The sequence below is a fragment of the Choloepus didactylus genome, chromosome 3 (assembly GCF_015220235.1).
Source record: "Choloepus didactylus isolate mChoDid1 chromosome 3, mChoDid1.pri, whole genome shotgun sequence".
In the NCBI taxonomy this organism is placed as follows: Eukaryota; Metazoa; Chordata; class Mammalia; order Pilosa; family Megalonychidae; genus Choloepus; species Choloepus didactylus.
Window position 1 is genome coordinate 222,475,342 of NC_051309.1, and position 27,177 is coordinate 222,502,518.

Sequence of the window (27,177 nt, forward strand, 5' to 3'; positions counted from 1 at the left end):
AGAATATGACTCCTGGGGATGAATGTGGACCCGGCATCGTGGGACTGAGAGTATCTTCTTGACCACAAGGGGGATGCAAAATGAGACAAAATAGTTTCAGTGGCTGAGAGATTTCAAATGGAGTCGAGAGGTCACTCTGGTGGACATTCTTATGCACTATATAGATAACACCTCTTAGGTTTTAATGTATTGGAATAGCTAGAAGTAAATACCTGAAACTACCAAACTCCAACCCAGCAGTCTGGACTCCTGAAGACAATTATATATTAATGTAGATTACAAGGGGTGACAATGTGATTGTGAAGACCTTGTGGATCACACCCCCTTTATCTAGTGTATGGATGAGTAGAAAAATGGGGATAAAAACTAAAGGACAAATGGGGTGGGATGGGGGGATGATTTGGGTGTTCTTTTTTCACTTTTATTTTTTATTCTTGTTCTGGTTCTTTCTGATGTAAGGAAAATGTTCAGAGATAGATTGTGGTGATGAATGCATAACTATGTTATCATACTGTGGACAGGGGATTGTATACCATGGATGATCGTATGGTGTGCGAATTGTATTTCAATAAAACTAAATTTAATTAAAAAAAAAAAAAACCGTCCTGGTCTAAAACTCCTAGGAGTTTGTATTCTGGAGATTGGACACCATGGCCGTGAATGATTTCACCTACTAGTTACCGTTGGTGAGTCCTCAAGTTCTCACTTGTAGTACAGAGCTCTTTCTTTCTCTAAGCAGCAAACCTCTCTAAACTCCTAAGTCCTCCAGCATCTAGGCCTCCTGACTAGGGTTTCATTTTCCTCCTCTCACAAACTCGACCTAGACTTTTCAGCGATATTAAACGCCTTGCAGGTTCCAGCCCAGACATTTTGCTTTTGGCCCCCTTCGCCCTGATACTCCACTCCCGCCGTACCTGGGCAGGATGGTCTCTAGAATCAGACTGTCTAGGTTCCCATCTCGAGAGGTCATTTGTTAACGTGGTCAAAGTGGCGGATCACTAGGGAGGCACAACAATCAAATACCTTCTGGGCGGGGGGGGCCTGTAAGTGCCGATCTTTCTGGAGAACGTTTCGCACATTTACTGAGGAGGAACGTTTGCAATGCTGACCTCAGCGTGCAAAGACCGCAAGCAGCCAGCGCTCTTATGGCACGTCCTCCGCGCCGTGAGTCCCAGTCTTGGCCGTGAAAAGGCCCAGCGTTCATTCCTGAAACCGAAGTGAGTCCTAAAGGAAATCCACTTCACAACCGTGCCACCCGCACCTTCACTTCGCACGGCCTCCGTCAATCACTCTCCAGAGGCTCCGCCCCCCTGGCGCGGCCCGCCCGACCTTAAAGCGGTCCTGGCATCTGCCTTCCTCAAGCCGGCGGCGGACCTACCATAGGCCTTTACTGTTTGAAGAACGCAGCCGTCCGGGAAGACTTGCGAGCCGGAGACAGTAATCTCGCGAGAGTCTGTGAAGCGGCCGTGATGGCGACGGCGGGAAGCGGACCTGGACCTGGAGTGGTTGCCGGCCCTGGTCCGGTGGTGGCCGCAAACGCACCAGCGGTGGAAGAGGGAGAGACGAAGCCGGTGGTAGCAGTGGCCACCGCCCCAGCTGGAGAGGGGACGTGTGCTGTTCCAGCAGCGGAGCCTGGTTCCGGAGAGGCCGAAAGCGGGTAAGACGCCTTGCGGCACCCGGCGGACTCGGGAGGGGAGGCCCGCCCCTCTCCGAACGCCGCCTGTTCCCGAGCCCTCCGATCCCGGGCCCCAGGGCTAACGGAACGCCCCGACGCCCCTCACCCCTGACCCTTCCCCTCAGAGGTTTTTCTCAGACTAACCGGTTTTCCACTTCTTTCGCGGTCGGTGGGAACCGAGGGAGATTCTTTCCTCATTCTGTCTCTGGTCCCTGTACCCCGGCCCAGGGCTGGGGAGGTCACTCTTACAGTAGGAGCCCCTCAGCTGTTCCATAGAAGAAATCACCCTGCAGTGCCAAACTGGAGGTAGCAGAAGTTTTGGTGAAAACGGTGGGAGTGCTGCATCTTTGTGAACCTCCCCCAGGGCCAAACCCATCCTGTGGAGACCGGTTTGTAAGGGCGGATTAGGCTTTCCTCTGTCACATGGGCCTGTGTCTTGTCCACATTTATCCTGATATCCTGACGTTAACCTTAGGCATCCAGTCTGGGGATAGGCTTATCTGAAAAAGCTGTTGTAGGTATGTGAAGTCCAGCTATACTTTGAGCATCATCTTCGGTAATAGGCGTTTTGAGCTTTGTTTTTGTTATACATTCCAACTTGAGTGATTTCATTGTCTTTTAGGGATGCAAACTTGGTTGATAGGGAGGTTGGTGGTTTGGAGACAGAATCTTCTAATGGAAAAGATACACTAGTAAGTATTTCTTGTTGGATTTTTGCAAGGCAAAATAATTTGTTTTTGAAATTTTATGTGAGTCAAAAATACAGTTAAGTCAACTAATTTGATTCTCTCCTTGTTCTGTGGACGCAGGAAGGAGCTGGGGATACTTCAGAGGTGATGGATACCCAGGCGGGCTCTGTGGATGAAGAGAATGGCCGACAGTTGGGAGAAGTGGAGCTGCAGTGTGGGATATGTACAAAATGGTTCACAGCAGATACCTTTGGCATAGATACCTCGTGGGTATTTTTCAAAGTTTTCTTACAAATCAATTTATGAAATAGGAACTAAATTGTCAACAGTTGAACAGTTAGTTTGTAGGCAAATACAGATACCTAGTATTTCCTGTGTCTTCTAACCTTGGTTCAGTGTAGGATGGTGAATCTGGAATTGGTTTAATTCCCTGGCATCTGTTCTCTGCCTATTGAAGGCATAGCCCTAATGGGTACTGTGTAGGTATTGTCTCTGCTTTTGAGCTTATGGTCTGGTTGGGAGACAAAACTGTGCAATTACAAAGCGTCATATAAACACATTTGAGATAGTATCATTTAAACCTTTTATTGGCAGCTGTGGATTTTGGGGAAAGAGTTGATGTATATGGTGGATAGAGCCTGTTGTCAAAGTTTGAGATGACTGTGTCTCTTCATGCCCATGCCATCCCTTTTTTCCTTTCTCCTGCTTCTAACTCATTCTCTTTAGATATTCTATGCTCTTTCCTCAGCAAAACGTCATTTCCAGTTGTTTACATCTTCTGGTGAATTTAAGTCATTTTATGATTGAGAATGAAAGGCTTCTTTTCTTTATTCTAGGGATTCAGTCACCAGCTGGCAGGTGAGCATTACTGACTCTCATTATGGGAATAACTGTACGGCTGGCTCTCCATAAATGTTCTTCATGGTCTGTGCTATAAAAATAAATGTAGATAAGAGTATCTGGAATAAGGCTGTGTAGTTAATTCTGAAATTAATCCCCCTTGGGTCAAATTGTGAAGAAATACTTCTTTTGTGGTATGTTGTTATCTGTTGTACGCTAATTTATGGCCCCTCTTTCTCTTGTAGTTAAAAAATTAAAGTGGGTTTTAGAAGTGCAAATGTGCCAATTAACATATGGCTGATGACCCAGGATAGAATGTTTAAAAAAAAAGAAAGAAAAGCAAAAACACTGAAAGATCCAGAAGAAAGGATTGATCCTGGTAGAACTGTAGGGAATACACAAGCTAAGCAATGCTGGTCACTTACAAAAGGCTTTCTCCAAATTGGAGAAAGAATTTATTTGGACAGATGGGGACCTATGAAAGGAAATTTGCCAGAGGGATAACTGGGAGGAATCCGGGGAAGACTCAAACCACTGTGCAGTTTTATAGCTTTGGAGAGGCTAGTTTGTACCTGTATTTGAAAAATTATTCCTAAAACCTGTCCAGGTGGGATGAAGTATCTTTTAAGGCTATGGTGGAAACAGTGCGTTAGCAGGGTATGAAGCAAAAAGGCTGCTCTAAACGCCTGATTGTGGCTTTATCTTCTGCAGATGACTTGGTCACAACTACCTGTTTAACAGAAGGGTTCTAGCGAGAACCAAAGGCAAGGTATCTCAGTCTTAACATCTTCAAAGACATATAAGGATGTTTTCTAATTACTTGAGTGGTAGCAATAGACAGCACATACTTGGGAACCTTTTCTTTGAGGATTCCTTAAGCTAGTTTTAGCAGAGTCTGTGTTAAACCTGCCTTTATTCTGATTTATTCTCTTCCAACTTAAACCATTTATACTAAAGGTCTTTGTTTTTCTGTTACCTTCTCCTTTTCAAGATTAAGCTCTCCCTGTGCTTTCCAGTCATCCTGTGTGTCACTACCACATTCCCTTCTCTTATGCATTGGTTCCTCAGTTTATGTCCTCACTCTCTGCTGCATTCAGTCATCCCCTCCACTGGCTTCTTTCTCTCTGCCTTGGAATAGACAGATCTTCCCCTGCCCCCAAACTCAACTCCTCTTGTGAGATTTTTCTCTTTATGATACACCAGTCTTAGTGGTTAGAACATCCCCATACCCTCCTTGCTCCCCTGTCCATCTAATTGGTAGCCAAGTTTTCCTAATTTTTTTTTCTTGTACATTTGCCCAGTTCTTTCCATTTCTGTTATCATCACTCAAGGGAGTCCTTTCTTACCTTCTGCTGGGACTGCTACAAAAGCTTCTTCTATACTTTCCATTTTTCTAATCTCTTCTTCCTTCAGACTCTTCCTATCATTATACTCTCTACTTTAACCATGTTACTTCCCCTTCAAGGAGTACCTGTCACCCACAAAAGAAATCCAGTTCCATCTGGCACATAAGGCCTTTTTCTATTTCCTACTTTTCAAGCCTTATTTTTTAAAATTATAATCCTGATAAATCCTTTGCCCTGTACAAACTTGATTATACCAATTTGTACCCTTTCCTTTAGCTCGTGCTTTCTCGTCTCTACACATAGTTCACCTATCTAGAAAACTAACTCATCTTTCCAAGTCTAGTCCATAACTTATGTACTTAGAAAAGCTTCCCTGAGTCCTAAACCTAAAGTTACCACTTGGGTCATTTGAACTATTGTAGATTAATAGGAATGATTAATCTTTTCATACATTCTGTCTTTCCTTCCAATGATGCTATTTGCACCTTAAAGAGATAGATCTTAAACTGCTTTGTCTTATTCCATAGCTGGCCTGGCATACTCTTTTTAGATGCTCAAAAAAATAACCTGGACGAGATGCCAGTGTGAAGAGCTCTGTTCTGGTGAATGTTTTTTTTTTTTTTAATGCAATTTTATTGAGGTATATTCATATAACGTACAATCATTCAAAGTGTATAATCATTTGTTCACAGTATCATCATATAGTTGTGCATTCATCAACTCTATCTTTGAACATTTTCATTACTCCAAAAAATAAAACAAAAATTAAAATAAAAAATTCCCCTCTCCCCACCATGGTTCATTTACTTCTTTTAAATACAGTTTTATTGAGATATATTCACACACCCTGCAGTCATCCCCGGTGTACAATCAGTTATTCACAGCACCATCATACATATGTGCGTTCATCACCAGAATCAATTTTTGAACCTTTTCCTTACTCCAAAATAAAAATAAAAGCAAAAAAGAACACCTAAATCTTTGCATCCCCTCCATCCCACCTTATTCTTCATCTAATTTTTGTCCCCATTTTTTGACTCATCTGTCCATACACTGGATAAAGGGAGTGCGAGCCACAAGGTTTTCACAATCACACAGTCACACTGTGTAAGCTACAAGTTATACAGTCGTCTTCAAGAATCAAGGTCACTGGGTTGCAGTTTGACAGCTTCAGGTATTTCCCTCTAGCCATTCCAACACACTAAAAACTAACAAGTGATATCTGTATAGCACATAAAGAATACTCTCCAGAGTGACCTCTTGACTCCATTTGAAATCTCTCATCCACTGGAACCTTATTTTGTTTCATCTCTCTTCCCCCTTTTGGTCAAGAAGATCTTCTCAATCCCACAGTGCTGGGACCATGCTCATCTCCACGAGTCATTCCCCACGTTGCCACGGGGCTTTACACCCCTGGGTGTCATGTCCCACGTAGTGGGGAGGGTAGTGAGTTCACCTGCTGAGTGGGCTTGGGGGGGCACATCTGAGCAACAAAGAGACTCTCTGGGGGGTGACTCCTAGGCACAATTACAGGTAGGCTTAGCCTCTTCCTTGCAGCAACTAGCCTCAAAAGGGAAAGCCCCCAGATTGAGGGCTTGGCCCACTAAATAGGCAGTTCTCAGCATTTGTGGGAAAATCAGCAGTAAGCCAGGTGGGGAAGTCCAGCATGTCTGCATTTCTCCCCATTCCTCGAGAGGTCCCGCAAATATGCTTTTACTCTTCTGCCCATATCACTCTGGGATGTATCAGAATTGCACCCCAGTGTTCAGTGAACTTTTAAAGTTTTGAGTGTGTTAATAATTATTAACTTTTTTTTTCTCACTTTCATTGAGGGGGAAGGATTCCTGTTGATTGGCTTCTCATAAAGCAGTGGGAATTGGGAAGCTCACTAGTTTGCACTGTTTGGCTCTTCTGCAGATCCTGTCTACCTTTCATGACCAACTACAGTTTTCATTGCAATGTATGCCATCATAGTGGGAACACCTATTTCCTCCGGAAGCAAGCAAGTAAGAACAAACTCTAGACTGCTTCAAAGTGATTGTCCTCTAGTTGGCTGGAAAAGAAATGGGATTCGGGCTTAGCAGAATCAGGCAAAGGCCTGGTTGCTAGTAGAAGTTAAGCTGGGATTTAGCTCTGAATAATTGCTATTGCCCATTTCAGACCAGATGATGACTCCACTTTTTGCTGTTGTAGTTGTTAATTTGCGAGCTATTTAGTTGAATATTCCCTCGGTGATAGAGATATAGTACTATAGATAACTTTCTCTTCCTTTTTATTTTTGATAGATTTGAAGGAAATGTGCCTTAGTGCTTTGGCCAACTTAACATGGCAGTCCCGAACGCAGGATGAACATCCAAAAACCATGTTTTCCAAAGATAAGGTAGAGATGGAGTTAATGTGATTGTAATTATGCCAAAGAATCAGGTGGAACTTCTGAATATACTATTTAACAGCAAGTACTTTCCCTTCAGTTCTTATAAATATGTGATTGTGGAGTCAGTAGTTACCTTGTTCTTATTTCATGATTTCATATGATTTACTAGTTTCCTAGTGTATGCACCTTATGATATGTTTCATGGCTTAGTTCTTAGTAGGAGGAATCCTTAAATAGTTTTGGTTGTTTTAAAGAAGCAAACAGCTGTCTCCCTCAGTTATAATCAGGTCTGAGGTGAACCTTCTTTGCCTATTTAGCTGTTTTTATGGTTGCCTATCACAGATTTGGGTGGGGGGAATCAGTTTATACATGCCTTTTATTATTAAGAATAATTATTCTTTATTATTAAACTGGAAAATCATAAGTCTAAAATCAGGACTCAAAATTAGAGTCTTTCCTACTGTGGTTCATGGTAAGAAGTATAATGAAAAATAAGTACATTTTAAAAACAATGACGATTACATTGTGACTTAGTGTAGATTCATACTTCGCACTTATAAACTAAAACAAATGTTTCAACTGTTTACTCTCTGATCTTTCCCTCTGTATTCTGATATTTTCTCTTCTAGTCAATACTGGTTTTGCCCCATGAAATTGATTTTATAGCCTGCTAATTAATCGCAACCTACAGATTGAAAAACGCTGGCAGTGGGGTGTGTGGTGAGACTGCTAAGGTTGGGGTCGAGTTGACAAGGGCCTTATCTACTAAGCAGAGAGGTTTAGACTTTATTCTGGAGCCCAAGGAGTCAGCAGAGGGGCTGACTACCCCTCCTTTTTTTGTTTTTTTACAGTATTGAAATGTTTTAAATAAGGGAGTGCCATGATTAGGTTTGGGTTTTTTCTTCTTGGTTTATTTTCCCCAAATTATTTTGAAATTTTTCAAACCTACAGAAGAATCCAAAGAATAGTACATTGAACATCCATTTATTCTTTACCTGCATTTGCCAGTTAATATTTTATGTTTGTTTTATCTACCCATATTGATATTTTCTCCCTAAGCTATTGAGGCTAAATTGCAGATATCTTTATACTTTAACACTAAATACTCTGCATGTATCTCTTAAGAATAAAGATATTCTCTCATATAATCACAATACAGTGATAACACTCAAGAAATTTAATGTCGATGCAATACTCTTTTTTTTTTTTTTTTTTTTTTTAAGCGCTATAGTCTTATAGTGTTTCAGCTAAGGAGATGTTATTGTTGTGCCCATATTTGTCTTCTGCCATGAATGAAAATTGGTATTATAATCCTCCTATTATCCCTCTGATAAGCAAAGGATGACTACATCTTCTCTGCTTAAAAAAAAATTACAGAGAGGTGTTCTGCTATCATTGCATACAGAATTAAGCTTGAGGGCAGTTAACTATCTAATAAACAGTTTATATTCATATTTTCTCAATATTATTGTCTCAATAGTATTCTTCATAGCTTTTCCTCATTAGGATCTGATCAAGGATCACATATTACATTTGGTTGTAATGTCTTTTGACTCTAGTCCAGAACAGTTCTTTTTATATATATATATATTAATTAATTTAATGTTGGTCTGCTATGACATTTAAAATTTTTAAGAGCCTAGACAATTGTTTGGCAGAAGTGTTCCTTGATTGGCATTTATCTGATTGTTATCCGTGATTAGGTTCAGGTTAAACATTTTTGGCAAGAATATTAACATAGGCAATGTTGTGTGTTTTTCCATGAATCACATTAGAAAGCATAATATATTGGTTTATTATGGGGATCCTAAATTTGATGATTTGGTTAAGGGCATTTCCACTAGATTTCTCCATTGAAGAGGGACCTTTTTATCTTTGTAATTAGTAAGTAATCAGTGGAATGATAATTGAGATTGTGTGAATGTCATGTTTTCCTCCTCCTTTCAATCAGTGGTTTTAGCAATCATTGATTCTTCTAGCCTGAATCAGTTATTGGATTGGTGGTTGCAAAATAGGATACATTTAATTGCTTGGTTGTACTTTCTCTGTAAAGAAGGACTTTCCTTTCTCATCGTTTTTAAAGTTATCACTGTGGATTCATGGATTTTTTTTTTTTTAATAATGTTTTATAATCCATTATTGTCATGATTCCAGTGGCGCTCCATCAAGCTGACTCCTGAAACTTTTTGGTATGTCTCCATCAGTTTTTAAACTCTTCCTTATACTTTCCAGAACAACAAAATATTCCAGGTTTCCCTTGTACATTCCCTGACTCAGCCCTGGTTCCTTTTAGTAAAGATTTGGTTTTTATAGTGCTAACTCTGATGGTGATAGGCTGCTGAAGATGATCTAGAGTGAGGGAAATGGTGATGGTGGAATCAAGCTTGGTCACTGTTTCAATCATGCAGACAAGTGCTTGATTCCCTCATCACATCAAAGCTGTGGGGATGGAAAAGAGGCCTAATTTGCAAGAGATTTCTGAAACTTGAAGATTTTATTTGGTGACCATTTCATTGTGAAGGGAGTTAGAGAAAGAACTAAGGATGATTCCATGGTGTCAAGCTTGTGATTCTGAGTGATCAGTGATTCTGAGTTTTAAGATCGAGGATAGAAATTTGCAGAGCAGATTTGAGATGTGAAATACAGAGTTAAGTTTTAGACATGAGAAGTTTGAGGCGCCTGCCAGATGTTCTGATGGAGATGTCCGATGGAAATAGGAGCTCAGGAGAAAGAATGATTTTGGAGTTCTTCACCTTCCAGATGTCAACTAAGGGAATGGGCTGGATCTTTCTCTCTTCAACTTACTGTAAGCCCTGTGTAGCTAAGACTTGTGTACACTTGTTTGAAATCCCCACCATCTTTATATTGTTGGCATGCAATTAAATATTTGTTCAATGAGTATAAGAGTAAACATGGATTTTTATCTTGATTCTGACAGGGACTTTGAAAATGCTGTAATTTTCTTCCCCTCCTGCCTCCCCTCTTTCTTCCCCTCTTCATTCTTTTTTTGTGAGCATAATTTTGAAAGCAACTATAAAAATCTTAATATATTTTGTTTTTAAAATTAGGATATTATACCATTTATTGATAAATACTGGGAGTGCATGACAACAAGACAGAGACCTGGGAAAATGACTTGGCCAAATAACATTGTTAAAACAATGGTAAGTAGACTAAAATTGATTAAACTGGACATTTAGTGTTTTTTGTAAGAATTAATTCCATTTAGTCCCCTGTGAAATAATCTGATGACTATGAAAATTAGAATAGTTTGATATTAAAGCTTTGAGAGTGAGTAGTATTGCCAGTTGTAAATTTTAACAGTTTTCACTCACAAAACCAGTGAGTTGTACATTGTGTCTCAATTGGACGTCACCCATGATAGTTTTATGCACAGCACTGAAAGCCCTTGTCCACTCCACTTTTACAGATATAATTTTATATCAAAACGGAGGCAGTTCTAAAACTTGTTCTAAACATTGTTCTTAGAATTAAAGCGAACACCTAAGGAGAAGTTAACAGGAAGCAGTTAACAGTTTTTCTTCAGAGACATGGAGGGATAGGTGAGGATCGTGGAGGACTTTGCTCTCTGTTCTTAAGTTTCTCTGTTGTTTGAATTTTTATGATGATCATGTAGTAATTTTCTAATCAGAGACAAAAACTAACTTTTTTGGAGGCTGCACCTAGGAATTGACTTGAGGAGTTGGTGGTTGATTGTCCATTCAGTATTTCTTTTACATGTAATACTAAAACACCGTTTCCTTTTAGAGTAAAGAAAGAGATGTATTCTTGGTAAAGGAACACCCTGATCCTGGGAGTAAAGACTCAGAAGAAGATTACCCCAAATTTGGACTTCTGGATCAGGTATATTCATATATTTTATATTCCTCTTTTGATTTTTTAAAATTGAACATTATATTAACTAAAGTCCATAATTTACATTAGGGTTCACTCTTTGTGTTGTACAAATCTGTGGATTTTTGTTTTGTTTTGTTACAATTTTTATTGTAGCAACATACAACCTAAAATTTCCCCTTTTAACCACTTGCAAATACACAATTTATTGGTATTACTTACATTCACAATGCTGTGCTATCATCACCACCATCCATTACCAAAACTTTTCCCTCACCCCAAACAAGTGGTACCCATTAAACATTAACTCCCTTTTCCTCTCCCCGCATCCCAACCCTGAAAACCTATGGTCTACTTTCTGCCTCTGAATTTGCATATGGTGGTTATTTCATATCAGTATGATCATAAAATATTTGTCCTTTTGTGTCTGGTTTATTTCGCGCAACATGATGTCTTTAGGTTCAGCTGCATTGTCACAGGTATCCAGACTTCATTCCTTTTTATAGCTGAATTATAGTCTATGAATATACCATATTTTGTTTATCCATTCATCTGTTGATAGACCCTTGAGTTGTTCCCACCATTTTGGCTTTTGTGAATAATGCTGCTTTGAACATTGGTGTACAAATATCTTTTCAAGTCCCTGCTCTCAGTTCTTTTTGTTTGTTTGCAATGCTGGATTTTTTTTCCAGCAGTTTTGTTGAGATATATTTATACTTCATACAGTCCATCCAAAGTGCACAAACAGTGGCTGTCAGTATAATCACAGAGTTGTGCATTCATCACCACAGTCAATTTTAGAACATTTTCGTTATTCCAAAAAGAAAAATTCCTACGCTTTATATCCCCCTATTGTTGATACTTAGCATTGGTGTGGTACCCTTGTTAGAACTGATGAAAACATTACTGTCAACTATAGTCCATAGTTTGCATTAGGTGAATTTTTTCCCATATACCACCCTTTTGTTAACACTTTGTAATAGTGATGTACTTTGTTATAGTTCATGAAAAAACGTTCTTATATTTGTACTGTTAACCACAGTTATCCACAACAGGGCTCACTGTGTTATACATGTTTTATCCTCTAGCTTTCCTTCTAGTGACATACTCAATATAAAACTATCCCTTTCATCCACATTCTCACACGTAATTCAGCTTTGTTAATTATACTCACAGTAATGTGCTACCATCACCTCTATCCATTTCCAAACACTTAAAATCAACCTAAACAGAAATTCTACACAAATTAAGCATCACTCCCATTCTTTACCCCCATTCCACCTCCTTGTAACCTATATTCTAGATATTAACTCCATGAGTTTAATTATTATACTTAGTTAATATTAGTGAGATTACATATGTGTCCTTTTGTGTCTGGCTTATTTCACTCAACATAATGTCTTCCAGATCCATGCATGTTGTCATATGCGTCAGGATTTCATTCCTTCTTACTGCTAAATAATATTCCATCATATGTATACATCACATTTTGCTTATCCATTCATCAGTTGATGGACACTTGGGTTGCTTCCATCTTTTGGCAACTGAGAATAATACTGCTGTAAACATCGACATGCAAATATGTGTTCCTGTCCATGCTTTCAGTTCTTCTGAGTTGATACCTAGTAGCAGGATTGCTGAGTCATGTGGCTATTCTATACTTAGCTTCCTGAGGAACCACCAAAACTGCCTTCCACAGCGGCTGCACCATTTTACATTTCCACTAGCAGTGAATAAGTGTTCCTGTTTCTCTACATCCTCTCCAACACTTGTGATTTTCCATTGTTTTTTTTTTTAATAGCAGCCATTCTAATAGGTGTGAAATGGCATCTCATTGTGGTTTTGATTTTCATTTCCCTGATAGCTAGTGATGTTGAGCATTTTTCATGTGCTTTTTGGCTGTTTGTATTTCCTCTTTTGGAAAAAATGTCTATTCAAGTCTTTTGCCCTTTTTTATTTTATTTAATTATTTATTTAAATAATTCAATTTTATTGAGATATATTCACATACCGTACAGTCATACAAAGCGTACAATCAGTTGTTCACAGTACCATTATATAATTGTGCATCCATCATCAAAATTAATTTTTGAACATTTTCATTAGTACACACACAAAGGTAATAAGAATAAAAATTAAAGTGAAAAAGACCAATTAAAGTAAAAAAGATCACTGGTTGCTTGTTTTCTTGTTTTTTTTTTTTTTTTTTTTTGCCCCCGTTTTTCTACTCATCCATCCATACACTGGACAAAGGGGAGTATGATCCTCATGGCTTTCCCAATCACATTGTCACCCCTCATAAGCTACATTTTTATACATTTGTCTTCAAGATTTAAGGGTTTTGGGTTGTAGTTTGATAGTTTCAGGTATTTACTGCTAGCTATTCCAATTCATTAGAACCTAAAAAGGGTTATTTGTATTATGCGTAAGAGTGCCCACCAGAGTGACCTCTTGGCTCCTTTTGGAATCTCTCAGCCACTGAAACTTATTTCATTTCATTTCACATCCCCCTTTTGGTCAAGAAGATGTTCTCCATCCCATGATGCTGGGTCCAGATTCCTCCCTGGGAGTCATATTCCACGTTGCCAGGGGTATTTACACCCCTGGCTGTCAGATCCCACACAGTGGGGAGGGCAATGATTTCATCTGCCAAGTTGGCTTAGCTTGAGAGAGAGGACCGCATCTGAGCAACAAAGATTTTGCCCTTTTTTAAAAAGAAAATATTTTATATATGTTTTATATTTACTTTGTAAACCCATTTAATTAGCATTTTTGACAAGACACAACTTATTTACTTATGAACAATTATGATATTTTTATCTTCTGAAAGCAAACTTATTTCTTTCATTTTCTTGAAATAAAAAAATAGTTCTCTAATTTGATTTAGTTTTTATTTTTCCATTGTTAATCTACGCCAATACAAGACATATTTCAATTTTCCTCTTAACTCTATATTAAGATAAACAGAAATGCCGTGATAAGTGGCACTGGACTATTTGGCCTCTGAATTGGTAGTGAGGATGGTGAACTATAGAACACACCTTCAAAATGGACAGCCTCAACTCAACTGCATCCAGTTATTTGACAGATAATCAGATTTTTCAAGAGAAGTGAGAAAGTCAGATATACATGAAAACTTCACATTTTTAAATGCTAGTAACTATGTATGTCTTTAAACATTGGCATGCAAACACTCTTTATAGAGCAAAACATATCTTAAGGGTGGATGTGGCCTGTGAGTTGCCAATTTGTAGCCACAGAGGGAATATATAATTATCTACATAAATTAACTTAAAGAATTTAGTAAGATCTGCTAGTCCAAAATATGTCCTTGAACATTGCATTGCAGTCCTGGCACTTCTTTCCTGAAACCCTGGCCTGGGATTTCTGTTAGTGTAATTTTTTTTTTGGATTAATTGTATTTAGAAAGCTACAGCTAACTTCACATATGCTACTCTGGGTGGGAAGGGTGTCTCTTTTATTAGCATATTAGAAATAACATTTATTATTTTGGGGGAGACATTTTATGCCAGGAACAGGGATATTGAGGGGAAAAAAGAAACAGTAAGTAAGCAAAAACTGTACTTACGACAGTCCTGGGAGAACAGAGGTCATAGGGTGAGTAAGAAGCAGATAGAATAGGCCTTGATCCAGTGACATAGCTCCTGGTAAAAGCACTGGAATTATAAGGGAGCGTAACTACAACAACTGAAAACTTCTGTTTGATCTCACCTATTTGTTGCCAATTAGAAAAAAAAAAACTACATTAAATGGTATTTTTTACAAGCCAACTCTTATTTATCACTGAAAGCTAGTGCCTCTGATCATTTTCATTTGTCATTTATTTATAAGAATTTACCTTAATAAAAATGTTAACATTGAATTTAAACTTGCTGAGAAATGTTTTAAAAGTTTTAACACTCAGTCCACAGAGAAAATAGAAATTTAAAGAAATGTGAATAGGAGAGATGACAAAATGATTCTACCATATGAGTCAATCTATGGAAAAGTTATAATTTAGAAATTAAAATTTAAAAATACAAAGAAGATGATCTTTCTTCTCACACCTATTCTTTCAGAGAAATATCCCTTCACTGTGGTAGAAGTTGGATTGTTTAATGATCTACTTGCCCAAAAAAGCTAGTGACATGCATGATAAAGTTTCTCTGTTGTGCTTTTTATTCTGTTTACCCTATCCAGCTCCATTGTCCTCCTCTTTCCCACTCTGTGCCTTGGGAAGTTGATTTCCAAGAAGTACCTCACCTGGCCTCCCTTCCATCTGTAGTCTGTGCTTGAGCAATGAGAAATACTGGCAAAAGGATCAGGTGAAGGGAAAGCAGAGAGACTGAAGTGTTCATTATCTTCCCCACCCTTTTGCTGATCTATTGTTTTGTCAGAGTGTTTTAGTCTACTGAGGGCTTCTGCCTATGCAGGGGTGGCCCCTCCCCATGGCCACAGCATTTAGGATGTTCTGGTAACAAGCCTCTCTCCCCTTGTCCTAGTAGAGGCCTGGAGGTAGGAGTGACTCTCCATTGTTCTCCATTCCTGGAGTCTTCACCATACCTTTTTTGTTCTCCTGTCGCTGTACACACCTCTGTAAATAGTCTCTTCAATAATTCTTTTCACTTCAACTACTGGGATTGCTAAATCTGTCTCCTGCCAGGAGGTTTACTAACACTAACACACTCTTTACATCCTAAACAATGAAACAGGCCATAATGGAATTCTGACTTGTAAGGAGGATATGTATGCAAAATTATAGGGAACAGCTGTATTAATTGGAAGTTTTTTAGTTCCAAATAATGTAAACCAACTCCAACTGACTTTAAAAACACCACAGTAAAACAAAATAAAACAGAAAATATATTGGCTCCATTACCTATCAAGTGGTATCACTGTTTCTTAATTTTGTACCTCTTCTTTCAGTTGTGCTGGCTTCATACTCGGACAAGTGCTTTGCCGATGGCTGGAAATAATTCTCTGGCAATTCAGCTTACGTGGTCGTTACTGCTCACTCTGTCAAAAGAAAAGAGACATCACTATACTACCTCTCATATAAGTCTCTTCAAAAGATCTCAATTCACTTTGAGACATGTTTGTACTCTAGAACCAAAACGTTTGTCCAAAGAATAGAGAATACCCTGATCGACTCATACTTGAGAACTTGTTCTAGAAGGGCAGTTTCCCAAGAAGATAGATGGGGAAGACAAAAAAGGAGCAGATTCCCAAAATAACATTTTTTTTTCATGGAAGAACATTGTTGTATTTGTACTATTAACCACCTTCATTGTCCACAACAGGGTTCACTATGTGATAGAGTTCCGTGTTTCATCCTCTAGCTTTCCTTCTGATGGCATACACAACTCTAAACTTCCCCTTTCAATCACAGTCACACCTATGTTAATTAAACTCACAATATGCTACCGTTACCTCTATCTGTTTCCAAACATTTACAGTCAACCTTATTAAAAATTCGGCACAAATTAAGCATTGGCTCCGCATTCTCTAACCTCATTCTATCTTCTGGTAACGTATTGTTTGGGTTTACTAATGCTGCCATTTTGCAAAATACCAGAAATGGATTGGCTTTTATAAAGAGGGTTTATTTGGTTACAAACTTACATTCTGAAGGTCATGAAAATGTACAAATTAAAGCTTCAACACGAGTATACCTTCACTGAAGGAAAGCCAATGGTGTGTGGAAAACCTCTGTTAGCTGGGAAGGCATGTGGCTGTCATCTGCTGATCCTGGGTTGTGTTCCAGCTCCTCTCTCGTCTCCTGTGTGTTCTTCAAAATGTTGTCCTTGGGGTGTTTTGTTCTCTCTTAGCTTCTCCAGAGCAAAGTGTCAGCAAAAGTCTGCTTTCAATGGCCATCTCCAAAACATCTCTCTTGGCTCTAGCACTGAGCCAAGAGGGCTGTCTGAGCTTTTATAGGGCTCCAGTGATTTAATTAAGACCCACGCTGAGTGGGTGGGTCACATCTCCATGGAAATATCCAATCAAGAGGTCACACGCTAATCAAAACAATTGATCAATCTGCCCCCACAAGATTGCATCAAAGAACATGGCATTTGGGGGACATAATACATCCAAACCGGCACACCTATATTCTAGATAATTAACTCCATGAATTTGCTCATTATATTTAGTGCATATTAGAGAGACCATACAATATTTGTCCTTTTGTGCCTGGCTTATTTGAATCATAGAATGTCCTCAGGGGTCATCCATGTAGTCGCATGTATCAGGGCTTCATTTCTTCTTACAGCTGCATCATATTCCATCATATGTATACATCCCATTTTGTTTATCCATTCATTGGTTGATGGACACCTAGGTTCTTTCCATTTTTTGGCAACTGTGAATAATTCTACATCCCTGCTTTCATTTCTTCTCAGTACGTACCTAGTAGCTGGATTGCCGGATTATATGGCAGTTGAGAAAGTTTCATACAATTCCTATCTTCCTAAGTGTTTTTATCACGAAGGGCTGCTGGATTTTTTCATTTGTCTTTTCTGCGTCAATTGAGGTGACCATGTGGTACTTCAGTTTGTTAATGTGTATTACTTTGATTGCTTTTCTTGTGTTGAACCACCCTTGTATACCTGGGATAAAACCCACTTGGTCATGGTGTATAACTCATTTAATGTGCAGTTCAATTCAGTTTGCAAGTATTTCGTTGAGGATTTTTGCATCTATATTCATTGAGAGATTAGTCTGTAATTTTCCTTTCTTGTAGTATCTTTATCTGGATTTTGTATCATGTGATGTTGGTTTCATAGAATGAGTTAGTGTTCCAGTTAGCTAAAGCTGCCATTATGCGGAATACTAGAAATGGATTGGTTTTATAAAGGGGATTTATTAGGTTACAAATTTACAGTTCTAAGGCCACAGAAATGTTCAAACTAGGCATCAACAAGAGGATATTGTCACTGAAGAAAGGTTGATAGCATCCAGAACACCTCTATCAGCTGGGAGGGCATTGGCTGTTGTCTTCTGATCTTTTGTTCCTAGGTTCTGGTTTCAAAATGGCTTTCTCCAAAATGTCTCTGGATTTCTATCTTTCCTAGCTTCTCTCTCTCAGCCTCTGTACATCCTTGCTTGTTCTCCCAGGGCGTTTCTCTCTAAGCGTCTGAGGGTCCTCTCTTTTCTGGGGCAAACTCTGGCTTCATCTCTTGGCTAAGCATCTCCAAATGCCCTTCCATCTGCATTTCCCAGCATCTCCAAGATTCTGGGTCTGTGTGGGCTCTCAGCTCTCTTAAGGACTCCAGTGATCTAATTAAGACCCACCCTGCATGTGTGGGGTCATACCTCCATGGAAATAAATCAAAAGATCCCACCCACAATAAGTCCGCATCCACAAGACTGTATTACAAGAACGTGGCCTTTCCTGTGGCTACGTAAGTTTCAAACTGGCAGAGGTAGCGTTCCCTTCTCTTCAGTTTTCTGGAAGAGTTTGAGCTTAATTCGTATTAATTCTTCCTGGAATGATTGGTAGTACATCAGTACTGTCTTTTCACGTCCCTGCTTTCAGTTTTTTTGAAAACTAGCATCAGGATTGCCAGGTCATATGGCAGTTCTATACTTCGCTTCCTGAGGAACTGCCAAACTGTCTTCTACGGTGGCTATATATAATCCATTAACATTGTTATTACTGTAAAGGAAGTAATCACCTCAACCATTTTGTCCTTTGTCTCTCTCTTTACCCTTTTAGATTCCCTTGCTGATAATCTTCATTTCTACACTCTCCTCCAAGCCTCCCTCTCCTGTCTTTTCCTTTCAGCCTACAGAATACCCTTTAGTATTTCTTGTAGGGCAGGTCTCTTGTTGATGAACTCTCTCAGTTTCTGTTCATCTGTGAATATTATAAACTCTCCCTCACTTTTGAAGGACAGTTTTGCCGAATAAAGAATTCTTGGCTGGCATTTTTCTGTTTCAGTACCTCAAATATATCATATCACTGCTTTCTTTCCTCCATGGTTTCTGTTTAGGCATCAGCACTTAATCTTATTGCTGTTGCTTGTATGTGATGAATCACTTTTCTCTTTGCTGCTTTCAGAATTCTCTGTGAATCTTTGGCATTTGACAGTCTTATTACTAAGTGTCTTGGAGTAGGTCTATTCGGATTTATTCTGTTTGGAGTATGTTGTGCTTCCTGGACCTGTATATTGATATCTTTCATAAGAGTTGGGAAATTTTTGATCATTACTTTCTCAAATATGCTTTCTGCCCCTTTTCCCTTCTCTTCTCCTTCTGGGACACCTATAACATGTATATTTGTGTGGTTTGTGCTGTCATCCATTTCCATGATACCCTGTTCAATTTTTTCCATTCTTTTCCCTATTCTTTTGACTGTAAGGTTTCAAGTGTCCTATCTTCTTGTGTGCTGATTCTTCTGCCTCTTCAAATCTGCCATTTTATTTATTTATTTATTTTCTTTCTTTCTTTTTTTTAGCTCTTCTTTTGTGCCTTCCTTTCCCATAAGTTCTGGGGTTTTTTGTTAGTTTTTTTGTGGGTTTTTTTTGTTTTGTTTTGTTTTTTGCATGCTTTTGAGTTCTTTTTTATGCTCACTGAGTGTCTTCTTTATATTCTTTATCTCTAGCCACATTTTCCTTCATCTACTTGAATTGATTTAGGAGATTTGTTTGAACATCATTAATTAGTTTGTTCCTTTGACTGGGCCATCCTTCCTACCAAAATAAACAAAAGCAAAAGGCACCTTTCACAGTCTTTGCAAATTGTCTCTGCTTTGGCTGGTGGTTTCCTTCAGAGCTCAGCCCTTCTCTATCAGGAAAATCAGCCCAAGGCAAATGGAAGTGCAGGGTCCTCTCTGTGGTTTTTTGATCCTGGGTTGAGCTGTGGAGCCTGCTTCTTGTCCTGGACTTGAGCTTGCTCATGGCCTTAGGAATCCCCCTGCTTATGGTTTTTAGGAATTGGAAATGCCCTCTCTACTCCCTTTGAAATAGACTTTCACACTCTCCTGGATACTCTGTTGTATAACAGTGCAAGTAGTCCTTTGCTTCAGGCTGCTTCAACTCAGTTGTTTCTTACACTGCTTTAGCTGTCTGGAATGCTTCTCTGCCTTCAGGGCAAATTCTGGGAGGGCTATCTGGACAAGTTTCCTGATTCACCTTTTCGTGCTTTTACTGGATAGATTGGCACTGACATACAGGCACGCAGTATGAGCACGGGTTACTCTGCTTCCTCTGGAACAGGGCCAGGGACTCACAGTTAAGAGCACAGGCTGGCTCTGTACCGTTTCCAGGAGGGGTTGAGGGAAGGGCTAGCAAGAGCACCGGGAGCTTCACCTACTGTTTTTCAGCTGCTTTTTCTTAATTTGGCACTTGCCCGGTTACTGCAGCCCTTTAACTGTTTTTCAGAATTTTGAGGAAGATGACTCTACCAGTTTTTGCTAATTGTTCAGAGTCTGGGGGCAGGGTACGGAACCCTGGAATATCTTAGGGTGTCATCTTGATCAGTTGGAAGTCTCCCATGTTCCATTTTATCTCTTTTAGCTTTAATTTCCTCACTTATAACGTAATCTGCTGTTGCAAATTATTTCTAGTCCTCCTGCCATCTGAAATTTTGCTCTTAAAAGTATACTTTATTGCAAAGAAAAACAATTTGTGTTGCATATCTAGCCTAACATGAGGCAAAAGAAAATTTCGATCCATTGTTCTGTGGCAGGGGTCACACTTGGCAATTCTAGAGGTCAAATCTTTCAGCTGTGCCTTAAAATGTTGGATTTGCTAACATTGGTAATTTCAGGTTTCACATAGAAATTCAGATTTCTTCCCTTACTTGTAAAATGAGAAGATCTGACTACACTGGGCTTGAATTCCCACAGAGAGCTGAATACATGGGGCTCATGCATTCCAGTTTGCCACTGTGGCCCCCTCCCCACAATACTCATCATTCTTAACCCACTCTTATCCTTACACTTAGCCGGCCTCACACATGTTACTTGCTGGTCCCTGAGGCATCCCAGATTGACCCCTGCTGGTTTCACACTCTTTAGGATTGCTAGTTTCAGTTCTCATGCTATTGGAATGCCTCCTTTGTTTTCTGAGCATCCCCATGTTGGCTTGATTATATAGCACCCCCCCACACTTTTTTTTTAACTTTTTTTTTATTAGAGACATTGTAAGTTTACAGAAAAATCATACATAAAATACAGAGTTCCCATATACTGCCCTATTATTAACATCTTTATAGCCCCCCTTTTTAATTGACTATTTTTTCCTTCCAGGATCTTAGTAACATTGGTCCTGCTTATGACAACCAAAAACAAAGCAGTGCTGTGTCTACCAGTGGGAATCTAAACGGTGAGCGTTTAAATATCTCGTTCCTGAAATATTTGTAAGCTATTGAGTTCAAATGTGCTTAAAGTTGGGAATTCTTTAGGTTGACCCTGAAGTGGATATTTACTGAGATACTTTTAAGTCCAAAACTCAAGTTTTAGGAGCTAGCCAAGGATGTGGCAGATCGTAACGGAGGAGAATTTTTGTCACTTTATACCACAGGTTTAAGTGAGACAGGTTAGCATAAAACAAGGTACAATTTTAAGGTCAGATTTATTGTGTTTATATTAGCTTCCCTATCTTTATGTTCGTAACTATTTAGAAAGATTGAGTTGCTCTCCACTCTGTTCCCTTAATTAACTGTGAATTACCGTTTAACTTCCTATGCCCGCCTTCTAATTTTTCTTGCCCTGAAACTTCAGGTTGTTCAGAAAGTGAGTTTCAAAGGACAGCATTTCTGTGCTGATCCTCTGCTGTGGCATGCTTTTCTGTTTGGTTACCTGATACTGGGAATGCTCTTCATTACTAACAGTCATCTAATGAGAATTGGGTGGCTGGGAGATGGCTAGATATTCATCCGACACATGGCATCGACTTGTCTTTTGAAGTGGTAGCATCTTAAACAGCTAATCTTTTCCACTGTTACTAATATTCTAAGAAGGGTTGGAAATTACTAAGTGTATTGTTTATCTTTTTACATCATTTTTTTCCCCTTTTAACTGTTAAAATTTGACAAATATATGGTGCCACTTCTGTTCTTACAGGTGGAGCCTCTTTTGGGGGTGAATTCCTCCTCTGTCTTCTTTCAGCCTCTCAGACTTAAGTATTTTGTGGTTTGGAAAATGCTTTTTGCTGAGTTGTGGTAGAAGCTAAAACTAAGTAAAATTTTTAAAGCATTGTGGAAACGGTGGCAATAGCACTTAATTATGAAACAGTAGTTCCAGTTTAATGTTAGTAATTAAAAGCTTGTACATTGTCATATTCTGCCTAACACGGCCAGCAGTCCCTTAGTATTGCTTGTTCTGTCAAAGACATATCTAAAACTTTTCTTAAAATAATTAAGATGCAAATGACAATAAGCAACTATTCAAGGATTTAGGTAACTCAAACTGGAGGTATTGATGTTGCAACAGTTAAAACTTTTTTGAAAAATAGGAATAACTCCTGATGTGTTGGTAAAAGGAATTTCTGCATGGATCTGGTCTTGTTTATGCAGAATATGATCTACCCTCAAAGTCTTGATCCTTTTTATTGCAGCGGCACTGCTGATAATTTCCAAGCTTGCCCTACTTTAAGACATAGTAATCTGCAGTTGTTTATATAAAGGTGTTTTCCTACAGTTCAAGGACATTTTGTGGAAGGGGTAAAAACAAACTGAGGGGAATGACAGAACTGAATGAAAATTTCAAAGTACCTATTTCAGAAATACACAAGACAGTTTCCTTGTGGTCTTAGTATGTGGCTATATATTTTTCTGCATGAACTAAATTGTCTATAAATGTTATTTGCCCTTAATTCCACGAGCCAGGTTAGTCTAACCTGGATTTTTATGCATTGACATGATCTTAGTAATTGCTGTATTTATGAATGGGTATGGAACTAAAAAGTGTCTACTAAATTTAAAGGCTTCTGTCTTACTTGTGTAATGCACAGCCGCACTGGGTATCTAGCAGCACTGGAGAGAAACACCTTTTTAATAGTCCTGTTTTTGTTTTCCATGTTTGATGTACTTTTGTCTTGTTGGATATTCAAGTTAAGTGCTTTAGAAGGTATTGTGTCTTTATTATGTTTATGGAATATCATGTGAAGTTCAAATGAACATCTGCTTACAGTGAGAATATTTTCTCTCTATGGGTGTTGTATTGATTTGGGTGGAAAAAACTCAATCTACAGTTATTCTCCCTTTAGCTGTGGATGTTTGGAATCTGAATGTGTGAAAATGCATTTGTGTCACATCTTCAGAAAGTGTACTAGTAGTTGCAGTTAATTAAGAAAGGAAGGTTGAAAATGTCACACAGATATCATTAGTGCTAGTTCATTTGAGCTTACTGCCATTCGCTTAGAACCAGGTTGAAATCCATTATGCTTTTGGAAAGGAAATCCTCTTATGGTGTTACACAAATGCACATTGGGTGTGTTAGACCTTATAGAACGTCAGTATCCACAGCTGGTTGAAAAAAACTTGCCTTCTCTTCAAAGGAGGAATTGCAGCAGGAAGCAGTGGAAAAGGAAGAGGAGCTAAGCGTAAACAACAGGATGGAGGGACCACAGGGACCACCAAGAAGGCCCGGAGGTGGGGAGCATGCTCACCCCCACCCACCACCGTTTGAGTATTCTTTGATGCTGGCAAAGTCCACGAGAGGGAAAAGAGCCATATTCTGCAGTAAAGCAGGTGTCTGAGGTTAAAAAGCCTGTCCGTTTCTCTCAAACCTGGAGCATTTTAAGGGGTAAAGCAATCCCAGGCCAGGTGTCCTGTTTTTCTAACTTGTTACTATAAAAACTGACCCCCAGGCAGTGATAAACCTGGGGGATAAAGTTCTGTTAAGGTATCTTGAGAAAGGACAGATGGTGAGAGGGAGTGAAACTAATATTGAATGTTAGATCCTTTAGTTAAACTTTCTGCTTCTTCCCTTCCCTTTATCCAATACTGAGGTGATGAAATCTAGGTCACTTCTTGTTTAGACTGGCATCAGATAGTACCTGCTCACATCTCTGAGCTTCTGTTCTTTCGTTTATAACAATAAGTGTACTGAAAGCAATCACCTGCCTTCCCTGTTCTCCCTCTCTCCCCTACCATGTCCTGGCCCAGTTTTGTAGATGTCAGTTCATGTTCAGAGACCACAAGGAAGATTCCTACACACCACAAATAGTTTAAAGTACTTTGCTAAATAAAACTAATCCTTTTCATTTCCCTGTCTTGCCTGCAGAGGGCAGGATGATCTATTTGAATAATAAAAATAATTTTTTAGGGAGTTAACATGTATTCCAGCCGAAATCTAATTCAGAGGCCTTTACTACAGAATTGTTGGCAGCTGAGCTAGAGGGATTTTCCATTTCTTGATTTTGTTTTTTCCTTTCTGCAGTGACCCTTTGTTTTCTGCTCAGCGTCTTCCCCCTCATGGCTACCCCTTGGAGCACCCATTTAACAAAGATGGCTATCGGTATATTCTAGCTGAGCCTGATCCCCACGCCCCTGACCCTGAGAAGCTTGAGCTTGACTGCTGGGCAGGAAAACCCATTCCTGGAGACCTCTACAGAGCCTGCTTGTATGAACGGGTTTTGTTAGCCCTGCATGATCGAGGTATGTAAGGTGTTAATGATCGTGTTGGGCCCAATGTTTCTTTGAACTGCTGTCATCAGCTTTGTTCAGTCTAGAATTAGATACATGTATCTGTCTTCTACCATCCACCCCACCCACCTTCCTGGACTAGACGCAGCCAGAATGTGCAAGAAATAATTTCCTTCTGGTCTTTATATATGGAAGATTTTAAAAAGCATTTATTTTCAACTAATTTTAAACTTATAGTAAAGTTGCAAAAATAATACGTATCTGTTACCAACTTTTCCTGGTGGTAACATGTTACACAACAGTGATCAAAACCAGGAATTTAACATTGATAAATATAACTAAATACCTTATTTGAATTTCACTAGTTTTCCATTAATGTCCTTTTTCTAGGGTCTCACGTCACATTTAGTTATTTCTCCTTAGTCTCTTGCAATCGTTAACATTTCCTCAGTCATTACTTGTCTCTCACAACCCTGACATTTTTTAATGTATTAGTCAGTAATTTTGTCAAATGTCCTCAGTGAAGGTTTATCTGATGTTTTCTCATGATAACTGAGGTGGGGCATGTTTGTAAGAATACCACAGAAATGAGTCAGTGCTCAGTGCATCAATTCATGGCGTTTATGATGTCGTTATGTCTTGCTGATGATGTTGGCCAGCATCGTTTGATTAATGTGGTTTCTGCTTGGTTTCTCCATTATAAAGTTACTCTCTTTCCCTTTGGGGTAAGATATTTTGGGGGAGATACTTTGCAGATAGGTGGATATCCTGTTTTTCCAAAGTTTTTATCTGCTAATTTTAGCATCCTTCAGTGGATCTTGTCTGCATTAATTATTACTGTGGCTTTTACCTGATGATTTTCTATTTACTCATTTCCTTCTCCTGTGTGTGTGTGTGTGTGTGTGTGTGTGTGTGTGTGTGTGTGTGACATGAGCTTTTATTATAGTGCTTTCCTACACGGTGGGGAAGTCGAGTCATGTTGCCCTGAAATCAGGAGCTGCTCTGAATGGCAGCGTGTTCAGAGCACAACGTGGAAATGGTTCACACTTTGAGGGACTGAAAAAAGCTGGTTATAAGGGCTCGACATTCCAATGGGTATGAGAGCGTAAGGCAGGAAGCTGGGTCATGCAACATACCTTCTCCTTTTATTTATATAATCTATTATATATATGGGAATGGACTCATGGATATTTATTTCATTCTATGGGGTATAAACCAGTAATTTCATTGTTTTGTTACTCACATCATTCCAGCTTTGGCCTTTAGGAACTTCTTCAATTTGGCTCCTTGTGTCCCCCACCCCCATCCCCTTTTTTTGGTTCTTATTTCTAACATCACAGGATATTCCAGGTTCATCTTGTACTTTCCCTGTCCCATCCCAGGTTATCAGCTACTTCTCCAAGGAGCCCTGGTTCCTTTGATGGGAGAATGGTGTTTAAAAACTATGATCTAGGTGGTAGGCATTGCTCCTTGTTGCCAGGGTGTCGTCGCTCCAAGACTCCCTCATTGGACAGAGCAAGGAAACCTATGTGCGTGTACCAACCCACACATGTATACACGTCTGTACTGAGTTTGTACAAATGCCTTAGATTCCAGTTGAATACCCCTGGGCTCGTTCCAGCTTTCCCTCTTTCCCTAACAGTGAGAAACCTGGTTCTAATCATCTACAATATGTTTACTTATTCTTTTCTCTTCATATTATGCAAATAAAAGAATTTCAGAATATTTTCTAACTAGATCACAGCATTTATATACTCTTCTTTTTGTCATTAGCCTTGTGGTATCCAGTAAAGATTCTGTCTTCCAAGTTAACTTAGACTTGTTCTTTTGTTCCCAACCTCCTTCAGTGTGGTTGTGTTTTTCATTTATGTAGTTAGGTTTGTTTTTTAGTGCTTGTGTGCTATATTGGGTTCCTCACATCTTGGTTGTGTGTGTGGGCTATGTGAAACATTACTATGGTTCTGAGAGTCAGAATTGAACAAAAAAGTTTGCTTGGAGTGTCACTCCCTTCTCTTCCCTGCTACTCCATTCTCCCTCCCTCCTTTTTTCCCCTTGGTTTTCCACCTCCCTCCTATAGGTAACCAATCTCATTAATTTCTAGTTTATCCTTGTACTTCTTTTGTATAAATGAGCAGATGCATGTATTTTTTTATATCTCTTTTTCATACATAAAGAGCGTCATACTATAGATGGTCTTTTTGCATTTTGCTTTTAAGTATATTCTTGAAAATCATCCACATCAGTTTTTTTTCCTAGCTTCATGGTATTCCACTGTGTGGATATACCATCGTTTGATACTCTATGTGTAGGTATTTATATTGTTCCCAGTATTTTGCAATTACAAATGACAGTGAATAATCATGGGCATATGTGTTTTTGTATTGTTGGCAGAATATTTTAAGGGTAGATTATTAGACTGAATCTGCCAGATTTTCCTTCAGAGAGGTAATTACCACCAGCAATGTAGAGATTGCTTGTTTTTCCACAAGCATCACCAAACAAAACGTGTTGCCCTATATTTTAATTTTTGCCAGTCTTGTTAAGTGAAAAATGGTATCTCAGTATTGTTTTAATTTGCATTTCTTTGAACATTTTTTTTGTATGTTTAAAAGTCGTTATTGACTCTTGCAAATTGTCTGTTCATGTATACTTTTATTTCCCATTTGTCTGTTGAGTTCTTTGTCCCTCCATTTTATGAATGCTTTGTATATTTTGGATATTAGCTCTTTGTGGTGTAGGTTGTGAACATTTTCTCCCAGTTTGTAGTTGTCTTTTGATTTTGTTAATGATCTTTGTTGCTCATGCAAA

General features: G+C 39.0%; 1 protein-coding gene across 2 annotated transcripts in view; it reads left to right on the top strand.

The window, feature by feature from the left end:
• The first annotated feature begins 1,434 nt into the window (after positions 1-1,434).
• The window catches only part of ASH2L (ASH2 like, histone lysine methyltransferase complex subunit), a 42,464-nt gene continuing 16,721 nt past the window's right edge, over positions 1,435-27,177 (top strand). Inside the window, exons 1-10 of one of the 2 annotated variants that reach the window (XR_005216046.1) lie at positions 1,435-1,657; positions 2,298-2,367; positions 2,485-2,630; positions 6,468-6,556; positions 6,836-6,930; positions 9,993-10,088; positions 10,693-10,788; positions 21,029-21,104; positions 23,280-23,373; positions 24,164-24,381. Coding sequence is in view for 1 of the 2 variants with exons in the window: in XM_037831372.1 (XP_037687300.1) it covers positions 1,470-1,657; positions 2,298-2,367; positions 2,485-2,630; positions 6,468-6,556; positions 6,836-6,930; positions 9,993-10,088; positions 10,693-10,788; positions 21,029-21,104; positions 23,280-23,373; positions 24,164-24,381 (1,168 nt within the window). In the remaining variant the exon portion in view is untranslated. The remainder of the gene's footprint in view (positions 1,658-2,297; positions 2,368-2,484; positions 2,631-6,467; positions 6,557-6,835; positions 6,931-9,992; positions 10,089-10,692; positions 10,789-21,028; positions 21,105-23,279; positions 23,374-24,163; positions 24,382-27,177) is intronic. The other variant, XM_037831372.1, reaches the window with a different exon arrangement.